The 14,292-nt window shown below is 47.9% G+C and overlaps 1 protein-coding gene and 1 long non-coding RNA gene across 3 annotated transcripts; one reads left to right on the forward strand and one right to left on the reverse strand.

The window, feature by feature from the left end:
- Positions 1 to 1,489: 1,489 nt before the first annotated feature.
- LOC143007328 (sushi domain-containing protein 6) lies at positions 1,490 to 8,225 on the reverse strand. 2 transcript variants are annotated; one of them, XM_076158609.1, is made up of 5 exons: positions 7,955 to 8,225; positions 4,736 to 4,833; positions 3,960 to 4,163; positions 2,861 to 3,005; positions 1,490 to 2,721 (listed from the first exon to the last, which is right to left on the reverse strand). In XM_076158609.1, the coding sequence occupies exons 2-5, from the start codon at positions 4,827 to 4,829 to the stop codon at positions 2,409 to 2,411; spliced, it is 756 nt and encodes a 251-aa protein (XP_076014724.1). In that variant the 5' UTR covers positions 4,830 to 4,833; positions 7,955 to 8,225; the 3' UTR covers positions 1,490 to 2,408. The 2 variants fall into 2 exon arrangements, with proteins under 2 accessions (XP_076014724.1, XP_076014725.1); XM_076158610.1 differs by lacking the exon at positions 7,955 to 8,225 and adding an exon at positions 7,820 to 7,914.
- Positions 8,226 to 12,713: 4,488 nt separating this feature from the next.
- LOC143007312 (uncharacterized) lies at positions 12,714 to 13,453 on the forward strand. The gene is made up of 2 exons (XR_012964459.1): positions 12,714 to 12,792; positions 12,891 to 13,453. It is a non-coding gene; the product is annotated as an uncharacterized LOC143007312 (long non-coding RNA).
- Positions 13,454 to 14,292: the final 839 nt, after the last annotated feature.

The raw sequence follows: 14,292 nt of genomic DNA on the forward strand, positions 1-14,292 counted from the left end.
GTCTCTGTGCTACATGAGTGAAAACACAGACTGCGTGAGTACTTTGGGACGACTAGACATGAGCAGCTCTGCACCTAACGGTTGATTTTCATTTGGCATCTTCACATCAGTCACATCTTTACATCAGTCACATCTTTACATCAGTCACATCTTTACATCAGTCACATCTTTACATCAGTCACATCTTTACATCAGTCACATCTTTACATCAGTGGCGTCTTCACACCTTCTCACTATTTGCTTGTTAAACTTTTTACTTTTAAAGTCATGTAATGGGACTTTTATCACCGTTTATCCTTCATATCTGAGTCTAATAACAAACAGAAGGTGCTGCCTGTTTGAACCTTCCTGTTGCTGCAGATGGGAGGGGCTTTGGTTCAATCTTTGCAGGAATAGAAGTTAAATTGTTTGTCAGCGCTTTCTGAGTTCCTCCATTTTTATGAGTCATAATGTCGATACATTTTCAGCTCTGAATGTTTGAAACTTTGGTGCTGGAGAGGAACAGAAAAGTTACGGTGGCTCGTTTATATATTCAATCATATTCAACAATATATTCATGTTTTGTGATCTATAAGTATGAAAGAAGTGACCTGTGTTAGATTCTGACAAAGAGTTCAAAGTTCACTTTTGTGTTCTGAAGTATTAAACTTTTACACTGTTCTATGTTGTTATGTAGGTTCTTCTTCCATTCATGTCAGGGTTCAAGATCTTTGCTAAATGTATCCATTAGATCAGTTATTAGTCCCCAAGTAAGTGAATCGCTCAGGAATACACTCTCACTAAATACATCTCTTCATATCTCACAGTTTAACAAACTGAATATGATAATATTAATAACAATAATGATGCTAAGATGAGAATCAATCATGCACCAATAACAGCAGAGAGAGAAGGAAACTGTCTCCTTAATATTTGAATGTGAAGGTCTGAATCAAACTGAGGACTTAATGAGGTCAGAATGTTCAACAACAATCCAGGCTTGAATGTATATTGATCTGCCACAGCTGGATGCTCTAAAGAACCTGTGGTCTCTGTCACTCTGTGCCTTTATGGGTTCATTTCCCTCCAGCAGGGGGACGAGGCGCCTTTCAATAAAGGGTTTTCTCTTTTCTCTTCACCTCGTTTGTGTTTGTGATTAAAGCAACAGATCTACAGAAACACCACCTGGTCAGGATCTGGAGGAGATGTGATGTCATCCCCCACTGATCACATGACCAGACTGACTGATCACAAACATTGATCGATTGCTGTACTGACACAGTGAGCACGAAGGCACACACTCTGGTCCTCTGCTCTGTAACCACAGGCAGCGTTTACAGTAAACACACACTCTTCCCTTTTTACTCTTCCCAACACCAAACACCAAACGGACACTCACTTCTCCTTTTGGTCTAAAAAAGAGAAACTGGATTCAATCAATGTCTACCACAAGCTCAGCACACTGCACACACACACACACACACACACACCAAACACACACAAACCTGGATATCAAACATCTCAGCTTTTATTCTTCTTCTGATCAATAATAATAATATAACATACACATATAAATCCATACAATCAATAAAATAGTTTGATTATTTTTAATTCTCCACATTGTTCCAATACATTCCAGGTCTGTGCACCTTTTGGCAGTGTGTCAGTGAACGCATCATGGTGGAGGGGGCGGAGCTTCGTCAGACTTCACCTGTGGTTGTGTTAGCTCCGCCCCCTCCTGTGTGCCACCAGGGCAAATGAAGCTCATTGAAACGTCTCTGATTGAGGTTTATGTTCTATGAAATGAAATGAATGAAACCTCTGAAGCTCGTTTCCTCCTCATCATCATCACAACATGAAGCTCCAGGTTTAATCTTCACATCACTGCAGGTCTCAGATCAACAACATGTTAACCGTCACCGCCGCCCAGCTGGACTCAGACCTACATGCTGAACTGACGCCGCACTTAGAAATCAAGCACAGTCAGTTACCGTGGAAACACAAAGGTTTCAATGAAGGCACACACACCTACGTCACAAAGGAAACTGTGATCAGAACCAGGAGACCCACAAGGCCCATCACACGCACGCATGCACGCACACACACACACACACACACACACTTAAGATACAAGGTTTTCACTCAGCAGTGACATTTATGCACAATAATCAATATTGATCTACAAATCTCTCTCTCTCTACAATCAATAATCAATAATACACTTTTCATTTATAAATATTCTTAAGTCCTCTCCTGACTTTGCAGCCGACCAATCAGAGCTCATCAGAGTCAGTGTAATGTGATAGGTTGCTATGACCTGTTGCTGGTGACCTGCAGCCAATCAGGACAGAGCGTTGTGCAGTGTGTGTCTGCTGTCAGTCTGTCAGTCTGTCAGTCTGAACCTCCTGCTGTCGTTACAAACAGGACAATCAGGCGTCTTTGTCGTCTGAAAGTGAAACAGCGTCACTCCTCCTCTCTCTGCGATGTGATTGGACCTCCTCGTAGGGGGGAGGGGGGTTCTCTGGGCTCTGGCTGGAGCGACGGCAGCCCGGGTCCAATCGGTTGCCGAGAGGTGGCGTGTGGTTGCTGGGGGCCTCCTGGGCCAACAGGAGCTGGGTGGGCCCGGGTCCTGAGCGGGCAGGAAGGCGCTGCCCCCAGCTGCCGTACACCGCCTCCTCATAGGACGGCAGAGACACGGGGAGGCCGTCCACCATCAGGTCCAGCTGGTCTGAGGAGCGCCGACTGAGGGAGAGAGAAGAAGAAGAACACACACACATGACAGAGTTACTATAGGCAAGAATCATCAGCAACGTGTAATGTCTCCTCGTCTTGGCGGGGGTATGAACAGCAGCAAAGCACACGGCGGCGGGCTCACTGGTACCTGTGCGAGGTGCAGGGGTAGAGGCGGGACTTGATGATGAGGCAGGCGGTGGTGGTGAGGAGGAAGATGGACACGCCAACTGCTGTGGTCGCCACACTGGGCAGAGAGTTAGTCACCTTCTCCTCTGAGTTCACGTTCGGCCTCTCTGAGGAGACAAAGCAACCGTGTCACACACACACACACACACACACACACACAGAGACACTCAGACACTCTCCTGTCTCACGCGTCTCTGGGCTCCGGCTGCTTGGACGACAGGAAAGACAAGATTTATCAGAAATGAGAGCAGCGTGATGACAGAGAGGAAGCTTTTTTTTGCTGTGGTTTGTCGGTCGCCATGACGCAGCAGCAGCAGCATCTTTCCATGAGTGTTTGACAGAGGAAATGTTTTGGTGTTGGTTTGGTACCACTTCCTCTTTCCCCGCTCTGACTTCCTGTATGAGCCTGTGTCTCAATGAATGGAGACAGAGGAAGTTACAGAACGGGCTGAGGAATGTAAACTATGTTTGAGTTAAGTAGGTCAAGCTCTGGGTTCTGTGCAGACTTTACTGGATCAGGACCAACGTGTCCTTCAGCCTCCTACACACTTCAGAGGGACCCTCAGGGACGCAAGGGGGTCAAACCTGTCTGTCTGTCTGTAGAGAGACAGACCTGCTACAGGGTGGAAGCAGAGGGAGTGAAGACCGGACCCCCTTCCAGGTCCCATGGGGATCAGGAACCGGGTCAGACCCCCACAGTGACACGGCGCTCTGTGTGATCAATCAACCTGACTAATCAGGCTTAGTGGGTCAAAGCTGCCATGAGTCATGTGGTCTGATGTGAAAGTAATCACTCAGGAATGCTGTGATGTCCACTGCTGCTGGGAAAAGTGGAGAGGGAGTTTCCTGAGACGTCTGCTTACTAATGCTGGAAACCACCCAGACCCAGAACCTCCTCTGTCCTTCATCCTTCACTGAGGACAGACAGGAAGCAGCAAAGTGACTCCATTTGGTCTCTATATAGATGCCAATCTATTGACAGATTTTCAGTTTTGGCTCATCTGTTACCACATTTGGTGATCTCTCATCTCACACACACGCACACACACACACACACTCACCCTTCAGAGGCACACACTGCGGCACAGCGGGCGTCCACTTCCCGTGCCGGCACCTGGAGCTGCGCACCTTGTTGGGGATGTGATGCCCGGGCTCACAGAAGAAGTAGATGGAGCTTTTCTGGGGGAAACCTCGGCACGGCGAAGGCTCACAGCGGAAACCCCCGTGCTCTGGGACCAGGGGGTGGCTGCAGTTCCCCTGTCTGCCTGCAGGGGAAACACAACACAAGCAGAACAACAGAGGTCAGAACAGAGAGGACTTCAGACTTTAGACACAGATCCATTACATCATCTTAGAGAAGATAACAAACAGGACTGGACTACAGGCAAGCTACCTCAGCCTTATGTATGTTTGTATTGCCTCTCAGTGGGCAGGGAGGTGCTGCTACTTCCTCAGCTCAGCTCTTCTTTGGAACACATTAACTGCATGTGTTCCACCTAAACCCTGATGGAGTGACTGAGTCAAACTCACACAGGAGCTTTAAGTCCATGTTCCTTCCCACACAACTTTTGGGAATTTGGAAGAACAGCGGCCCCAGAGGAATCTCATTACAGCTTTAATAACAGAATTCATGACGTCTGGAAGGATTTGCATGGATATTTTTAGCTTGATTCCTCACTGGAGGCACAAACAGAGATGAAAGCTGAACCTGAGGGACAGAGGAGACACGGGGTCTGGGTCTGGGTTTGAGTCAAGGTGAGTCAAATTCTTCCTCAACAGGAAGTTCAGGCTGGTGTTCAGGATGTGTGTGCCCAGGTCAGAGGGTCAGAGGTCATACCTGCAGTGAGGCGTGGCGAGGAGGCGAGGAGGAGGAGCCCACAGACCAGGCTGACATGTCCACAGGGCCATGGATGCAGGACGGAGGCAGACATCAACCTGGAGACACAGCAGAGGAGAAGACGCACGTTCAGACACACAGCAGCTCCACACACACACACACACACCTTTCACACCCTGTGCTGTTTTCCTCTTCTACGCTCTGGCAGGTTTGTGGCGTAAACGCACGTCCCAGCTGTGAGCCGCTCTGTTGTTTTGCCCTGTGGAGAGCGACAGAAGGCGCCCACTCGTTCACACCGTCCCCATCATCACACCCTCTGCTCTGCTGCTGAGATCTGAACCTATGAGCTTCACGTCTCAGGTTTGCCCCCCGGACCAGCTGGACCCACACATTTCTGCATACTGGTGTGCTGACTGAATACATTTATACAATCAGCAACACAAAACAAGCTGTGACCTCCACAAACCCACAGTGGCCCCAACCAAGACCCCTGAGTGACCCCTCTGCAAACAGACCAGAGCTGCAGATAGAGTGCCCGTCTAAATGCCAGTGGGGTTTCATTATGTGTGTGTGTGTGTGTGTGTGTGTATAGGTGGGCTCTGGTTGCTTTGGTGTGTCTGTGTTACTTTCATTTTGCGTGTGGTGCCAGTCATCTCAGGAGCGGCACAGATGGAAACACACACACAGGATTCAAAGTTTACAGGGTTTAACAAGGAGACAGAGACAGAGACAAACACAGACACATTCACAGCTCCGCCTCTATCATGTGACCACAGTCTGTGTGGGTGGTTGGTCTCTTAGTCATCGCTGCCCTCCATGATATCGGGACTTCTGCTGCGATGTTTGACAAGTTGGGAATAAAAGCACAAATATTCAGACACCAACATCAAGCAGGAGTCTGAAGTGAATCTGTGAGAGGCTGAGAGAGCAAAAGGGCCGACGTGAAACTAAAATCACAACATCCTCTCAGCTCAGTCAGGGTTAATTGCCCTGTGAAAGCGGCTCCACTTCACTTAGGAATCGACGTGAGGCTTCAACACTGAGGCTGTCAGAATCGTTACCAACATCAGGCTGGCAGCGCTTCAATGTCGCTCTGCCCGTTCCAGAGCTGTAATCCAGAGAGAGCTGTCTGAATGGACGTCACCTTCCTGGTTGCAGCTCCACTTTGAGTCTTGGGCTGAGAAAGAGCGTTGCCAGCATCAGCTGACCCAAAGTGCTTCAGTCTGTTTGGTTTGTTGACACTGGGACTCTGTGTTGACTGAAGATGAGAGGGAGACAAAGTGGCCGCTGCCAAATGTATGCAGCCGTGGATGTAATGTCCATTTGTCTCAGAATAGCCCAAGCATGTTGTTGTCATGGAAACGGACAGATTTGTGGGTATATTTCTTCTCAGTTCACCGACAGCCACTAGATTGTGGAAAGACACTTTGTGTTGACTTCTTATCTTCGTATTGCTGAATGAGAACGTGACAGGACAGCTCACAGGTGAACTTTGAACTTTGTATCAATTCACCTGATTCTGGAACATCCTCACACACTTCAGCCTTTATCTGCCACAAAACTCTACAAAAGAAAGAATAAATAGAAACAAACTGAGCTGGAGGGAATTTAAATGAATTCTTGCTTCTGTTAACAGAAACCGATTCTAGAAAAAACTGATTCTAAACAAAAAGTCAAAGATAATAGGTAGGAAATACTTCTACCTCAGAACATCCTCCTCACTAAAGTCATCTGAGGACACACTCTCCTTCACTCCACTAGGCCAAACTCCCTCAGACTGATCACATGAGGGCCTGAGCTTCCTGAGCGTCATGGAGGTTTTAGATGTTTGCTTGATGCTCTGTGTTGTCTTTCCCCGGCGATGCACCTTGTGGCTCTGGTTGATCAGTAGCTATCAGGGGAAGTTAGTAAGATGACTCCTGCTGTACTTTGATCTTTCCGCTCTGCTGCACCACAATGTGTGTGAGCTGCTGTACTGAAACCCTGTGAGCCGTAAACAGCTGCTTCATCATCTCATGAGTTCCATCCAAACTGGGTCACTGACATTGTTTGTTTTGTTTTTGTAGGTTGAGGCTTTCTGGAGATCTTTGCTGTTCACTCAGCAGGTCTGCAGGTCTGTGAACAGAGCCTCTTAACGCAGAGTGTTAGCTAACTTTGTCGAAATTATCAGTCAATAATCGTCTCTAATCTTTGAGCTCCATTTGAACAACTCAGTTTACTGGAAACAGAAGCTACAGCAGGTTTACAGTGTTGACGACAGTGCACCAGGCTGTGTCTGTGTGTGTGTGTTACCTCCCTGATGTGGTGAAAGAACACTAACTGTATACAATTCACACCAAACAGAGGAAGTGCTGATGCAGCATTACTGAACAGAGCAGAAACACTCGGCTCAGTGTTTCATCGGTGACATCGTGTGAAGTCACTGTGAATCGACGCTCAGATGTTTATGACTTCATTAAGACACCAAAGGTTCAGGGTGAAAACTGTAAAGGACTGAAATCCCCTCCAGTCAGACAATCAGCCATTGATATCCTTTATAACCTGCAACTCCAATCAGGTGTTGCTATGGAGACCACGCCTGCCACACTGTGCCGTGATCCTAATGAAGTCACATCTCTGAGTCACGTTCAAAGAAACGCTTTTCTTTGTTCTATTTATCTGTAAGGACACTCTCAGATCTATAGACACTATGTCTCACCAGAACCCTTTCAAGAAGACCCTGGAACCATGAAGAAACCTGGTAGTTAGAAGTTAGAACATGAAAACAATGCCCACCATGAATTCCATAAGAAGACTCTGGAACCATGGAACCAGCAGAAAGAGACCTACAACACCCAACACCCAAGACTGAGAAGATCCTACTGGAGCCCACTGGTACCACCTCAGATATAACAGGGACCCTCAGGGAGTCTGAGCTGGAGGAACATCCGGAGCTCAGACCAGTGGAAGCTTCCTGAGATGATCCACACCATGACAGCACAGCAGATGACATTACAGCCTCTGATGTGCTGCTGTACGTGTTTACCTCATAAGTAAACAATGTCCAAACTATAAACATAAAGACTCCGTGTACTTTTCCCTCACCTCAGCAGATGGAGCTTAAATCAGTTGGTTTATAATTCCTGAAGCTTCTTGAGTCTCAGTTATCGTTTGCAGATTTAATGTGAAGCTCCTGATAACTGAAACAGTTTGAATAGAAACGGAAAGAGAGCCGCTCACCTGAGAGGAGGAAGAGGAGGCGGCTGGGTGCGGTGTGTGTCGGTCCGGTGAGTGTATCCGGCGTGTGTGTTGTGTGTTTCGCTCACTCTGCCGCTCGCGCTGCTTCTCCTCAGCAACAAGTAGCGGCTCCTCCGCACTCGCCCTGACTCATCTCTCAGCTGTGTGTGACAGCGACACCGGGGCCTCTCATTGGCTGCTGCCAGGGCCAATCCCCGCCCACCGCCGACCTGAACACAACGCGCGCACAGACGCTGGCGCGCGCTCTCTCTCTCTCTCGCTCTCTGTCTTTCTAACACACGCCGCGCGCGCGCACACACACACACACACACATACACACACACACACACACACACACACACCACACACACACACACACACACACACACACACTTCAATCCTTTAAATAACATCATTGTAGGTTTAGTCACTATTTCTACTTTTTTGGATTATTCTTTTGATCACTTTTGTGCAGTTATCCATCGCACACACACACACATACACACACACACAAACACACTCATTCTAAGATCTTCCCATGTCAGTCTGTGACCTAATTGAGTCCTCATCAGACCTGAAGAACCAGTCAGACGTCTTCATTGTGCTTTTGTTTCTTCATTTAGTGACATCTTCAGGTCACACACACACACACACACACACACAGGTTGTTGACAGTAAAGCGTGGTGTGTGTTGTTGCAGGTTGAGCCTGAGCTGCAGTGAGTTCCTGCTCTCTAACCAAACTCAGAGGAAACATCTGTTGGTGGTCCTCTGCTCTGTTTGGATGGGTTTGACTTCTATAGTCAACATATCTGTGGACCTAAAGTATATCAAGTGTTAGTAAAGGGTTAAAGTTTTCTTCAGATTTCTTCTGCTTGACTATTTTGATATTAACATGAATTCTTTTATTAAAACTATAAGTTAAGATGCAACTGAAACTGTTTTTCATCTCCTTGACAACACAGCTAATCTGATCCATCTGATGAAGGTTCTCTGAGGATGAAGCTGTGAACACACACTCTAACTGCTCCTCTGGTTCCAGACTGAAGCTCCCACAGCCTGCTGGGGAAATCAAAGGCACCAACACAATGTGCCCAGGAGGTGGCGCTCTTCAGTGCACACCACACTGGAGGACTTCTGTAGCATGAGTGTAGAAGAAGACTGACCCCCCACCTCCATCACCTGAAGTGACCCAGAAACAAAACAAACATTTCTGTTTGTCTGTTTTAGCTCTTTGGTTGATATTAATGTTTTTTAGACTAAAACCTTTGAAGTTCAAAATCTAAACTTTGGGTTTTGGGGGTTTTACTTGATTCCACACCTTGACAGGCTTCACACACCTGATGTAGACAGTGTGTGTGTGTACCCCAGGGGGTCTCAGCTGGGTTAGAGCCGCCTGATGAAGGTGTGTGGTTCAGTATGTCGCCATTCTAATCAGCTTTTCAATCCCCAAAAGTGAAATCAGAGCCGCTGCTGTCCTCTCTGAGTGAGACAGGCACGACTCCTGCCTCCTCTCATCTCAAGTGTATTCTTCTCTGATTGAATCCATGATGAGAGGATGCTGTGTGTGTGTGTGTGTGTGTGTGTGTGTGTGTGCGTGCGTGCGTGCGTGCGTGTGTATGGCTCCGTCCTCTAGCAGCACAGCCAGATCCATCAGCCTGTGTGACACTGGGTCCCTCAGAATAGCTCCGTCTGTTTGTCACTGCAGGCTTTGGTAAATACGCCGTTCATCATGTTCAGAAATGGAATTTGGTTTCCATAAACACGCCGGATCTGAAACAGGACTCTCGTTCTTCAAAGGCTTTTGTGTGTGTGTGTGTGTGTGTGTGTGTTACAGTCTTAAATGGGATATTCTTACCTTTAAGACTACAAGGATGTGAGCTGAAAACCCTCAACTTTAATGGAATCCTCTCTTAAATCTTGATTGGAACGTGAATTTACTTAACCTGTAAACTTCCTTAATATAAAAACTCAAGTGCAGATACTTTAAAATGTAATTCAGTATTATGAGAGTGAATGACTGTGGATCAGATCCTTCTCCTTCATCCAGATGTGCCCTCTCTCTCTTCCTGACACACACACACACACACACACACACACACACACACACACACACACACACAGATAACAATGACACTGGGTGAATTTTACAAAAAAATGTATTTGCAAAATAAACAAAACAAAGTAAAATCTGCAAAGTGAAGTCTATGTTTTTTTTACAATACCAGTGAAATTTACAAAAACAGAAGAAAGTGAAAGTGTGACGGTGGAATCGATCGTCTAAACGTGTCTCAATACTGCAAACAGCCCAACGCATCAACAACAACAACACAACCAGACAGGAAGGATTCATCACATAAATATAGATCTGTAGAGTGGTCACCAGCACTGTCACCGTGGAAACCAGCAGGACCTCCTCCAGGTTTAACAAACAAGCACGACTACTCACTTAACAGGACGAGCTGCCAGATGCCACTGAGCAAGGCGCCGCATCCAGCAACAGCTACGGTGGAGTTGATCACTGGCCAATAGGAACAAAGAGAACTGGAGGAGGGAGGAGGGGAGGGGAGGGGAGGTGAGGGGGGAGGGGGCTGTTCAGGCTGAATCAAGTCTTTATCCAAGTACCATGACATGAATCCTGGCAGTCGTGCTTCTTAGTGAACCTGCAGGATCCTACCTCATCTGGGGGAGAACATGGATCTGAACACACACACCTCAGACCTGATCACCTCCTCTGTCATCCAGCCCCTCCAGCTGCACCAAAACACACTCCTCAGATATGTGAGACGAGACAGGAGAGACAGAAACTCTTCCAGGTCTGCCGGAGATGATTAAAGCTTTGCAAACTCCTCTTTCTGCACTATGAACAGTCAAGAGTCAGAAGCAGCGTCCATCAGGGGGCAACTGTGAATATTAAGGCATGAACACACACACACACGCAGAAGATGTGCAGAACAAGATGGAGGGTGTGTTTGTTTGTTTACAGCTGGAGGAGCGGCAGGCGGAGGAGGAGCAGATCTGGACCTCAGAGGCTTAAACATCAACCTGACGTTAACCAGCTGAGACGCAACGCAACGCAACGCAACACAACTCAGCAGCATCTAACTGACGCAGCTTGTGGATCCCTTAATTTAGGAAACACGAGATACCAGCTGGGTATTGGTTCTAAACCTATGAAGTGATTGAGCAATAAGCAGTTAAGAAGATTCACAGATCAAAGCAACCCCACGATTCAGATGAGAGGGGGTCTTCTCTACAGACGGAGCATTCAAAGTGTCTTACATCACAGCCAGAACAATTACATCACATACACCTGATTGTCAATCAATCCGCTCCGTCCATCTGAACCCGCCTGTCACTGATTACAAGCAGCGGGCACCACACACACACACACTCTGTCATAGAGCTAGACGTGCTGGCGTGGGGTTCAGACCCAGAAGGCGCCCCGGCTGAAGGAGCCAGCGAGGGGACAGACGGCGCCCCCTAACAGCCGTGATGGCACGAGCCTCGGCCATCAGTCACAGCTCCTGTGTCTCCAGGCGGCAGAGGCTCCGAACAAACAGATGAGACGGGCCACACACACACACATACACACGTGGCGTGTGTCTGCTCCCCATGCTACAAGAAGACGAAGAGGGAGACGCGTTAAAGACGTCCAGGCCTCACAGCTACATTAGTATAACCTAAAGCATTAGTGTGTGTGTGTTTGTTCAGAGGGCTTCACAGGAGCTACAGGAGCACAGGCACGTCACATGAGAAACAGCATCAGGGTTGAGAGGAGAGACAGTTTGGATTCTCACACATGGAGCAGGCCAGCAACAAAACCACTTCTGCTATTTAGAGGGAAAAGTAAAGATAAAATGTCGACTTATTTAGTTTTGTGTCCTCTGGGGGACAAGCCCTGTGGGACCAAGCCCTGTGGGACCAAGCCCTGTGGGACCAAGCCCTGGGGGACCAAGCCCTGGGGGACCAAGCCCTGGGGGACCAAGCCCTGGGGGACCAAGCCCTGGGGGACTCCGTCTCTCCTGCCAGGACGGAGCAGGAGGGACAGACCTGGAGGTCTGCTACACCTGCAAGACGCAGCAAACAGGAGTGCAGGTCTCAGCCTCTGAGCCCTCACTCTGACTCACAAGTACCTAAACCTCTCCCATCAGTGTCATTCAGGTCTCTGTGCTTTAGGGGGGGGGGGGGGCGTTGTCAGGGAGACGATGTGAGCAGTCAAAGGACTGGAATGAAGCCACTTGTCGCTTCCAGACTTTCCATCCATCCTGCTGTGCTTTGCTCCTCTCATGTTGGTGAAAGTCCAGGAGGACTGACTGATGGTGGATATGTATGTGTGTGTGTGTGTGGTCTGAGTCCAGTGTATAACTCTATACACACTGACAGCTCCACTCTCACACAGGACGAGGGACACCATCCTGTCCTGCCCTTAGGTTTTAGTGCTAAACACTAACAAATCAACCTAAATAACACATCTATTAAAATCATGACACAAACAAATGATCAGATTGTGCCGATGATCAGATTACAGCCCGGTGGAATGAGAAGCACCAGATCAGCTGTGAGAGAAACACCAGGGCCTCCAGTCACAGCAGAACCACAAGACATAGAAGAGAACTACAGCTTCAGCCTGGAGAGGGCGTGTGTGTGAGTCTGTGTGTGTGTGTGTGTGTGTGAGTCTGTGTGTGTGTGTGTGTGAGTCTGTGTGTGTGTGTATCACGCTGAGAGTGATGAATGATAATAGAGCAGCAGCCTTATCTCTGCCTCATCCTGACGCTCTTTCCTCTCGCCGCTGTGAGGGACGGCTGATAAACAGAACGCTTCTCTACAGAACAAACATCGGGTCAGAACTGTGATTATTAACCCTGTGTTTCTCTCAGCCTACAAAGGTCTGAGTCAATCAACAATCGTGTGTGTGTGTGTGTGTGTGTGTGTGTGTAGTATTAGGTCAAGACCACTCAACGTTTAAAGTGTCGATGGTGCCACAGCAAGAGAACAGCGACAACACAGGGGCTGACTGAGGACATCAGAAGCTGACTGAGGACATCAGAAGCTGACTGAGGACATCAGAAGTCTTCCTGTGTCTCACGCTGCCTCTGTAGTGAGTCCATACTGTACATATGGAGAATAAAACAGTCAGTCGGACACAGACTGACTGTGTCAGACTGACTGACTGTGTAACAGAAATGTAGCGTTCAACCTTACAGTCTGTGGCTCCATTAAAAAGCCCCCCCTCTCCTTTATGAGGAGGGTGAAGTGTGAAGGACAGAAACACTCTGTCCTCTGTCCTCTGTCCTCCGCCGCTCGCTCTCCCAATGATTCACAAGGCCATTAAACATTTATGGACAAACGTCCCAAAACAACACGGCCACGCTGCGAGCGCTCCTCCGACTGAGCGGCCCTTTGTTTACTGGAGTCTGGAGCTGCTGTCTCTCCTCTCAGCACCACCATGTGAAGTCGGGCTACCGCCAATGAAGCAGTGAAGTAAGAAGCTTTCTTCTAAAGGGTCTAAAGTAAAAACCCAGCACGTTAAAACAATAAAATCACAAACATGTTCTGTCCTCCCGTTCTCTTGTTGTGCTCTTTCTGTGTGTGCACCGTGATCCCACTGAGGGCACACAGTTTTGAGGGGGGGGGGGGTTAGCGTTGAGATCGAGCTGGACTGCGACTTCCATCTCTCACAGTGCTTAGAAACACATCACATCATCTAGAATCAACCAGGAAACATCATCATACACTCACAGAACAGAGAGAGGACGCATCAGAGCTCATCTCTCTGTGTTCATCGTACTTACACAGGAAAATAAAGAGGAAATTAAGAGGAAAAAAACAATCAATCAATCTATTTTCAAAAATCCATCTCCAGTGTTTACCTTTCAACTTAGTGTGTCTGCTTAGAACAGGAAGCTAGGATTCATATGGCTACAAAGTCCGGTCCGTCTGTCCCTCAGTAGTATGAAGACAGTGTGTGTGTGTGTGTGTCTGTGTCTGTGTGTGTGTGTGGGGTCCAAGTGTCTCTCTAGTGAGAAGGTTCAGTTTCCAGACGGTCCAACAGTGAGATTAATAGAAGAAGAAGAATCAGCGTCCGGCTCCGTCAAAGCGTCCCGGCGAGCGTGCAGAGAGCTTCCTCGCTCCAGAGAGGCTTTGTGATGGAGGAAGAGGAGGACAGTGGTTTGTGTTTCCAGGTTAGACCCTTTGATAGAAAACTACGTTTACCAGAAAATAAAAAATCACTCCGACAGGCAAACTGCGGCTCTGAGGAAGAGCTCACGCAAAGATATGAGCTTTGGGGACACTGTGGTTAACAGTGTTAGCAACACCTTCACACACACACACACACACA

Source organism: Genypterus blacodes, unplaced genomic scaffold (genome assembly GCF_046128005.1).
Source record: "Genypterus blacodes isolate CSIRO-AG114 ecotype Tasmania unplaced genomic scaffold, CSIRO-AGI_Gbla_v1 ptg000084l_1, whole genome shotgun sequence".
NCBI classification, from domain to species: Eukaryota; Metazoa; Chordata; class Actinopteri; order Ophidiiformes; family Ophidiidae; genus Genypterus; species Genypterus blacodes.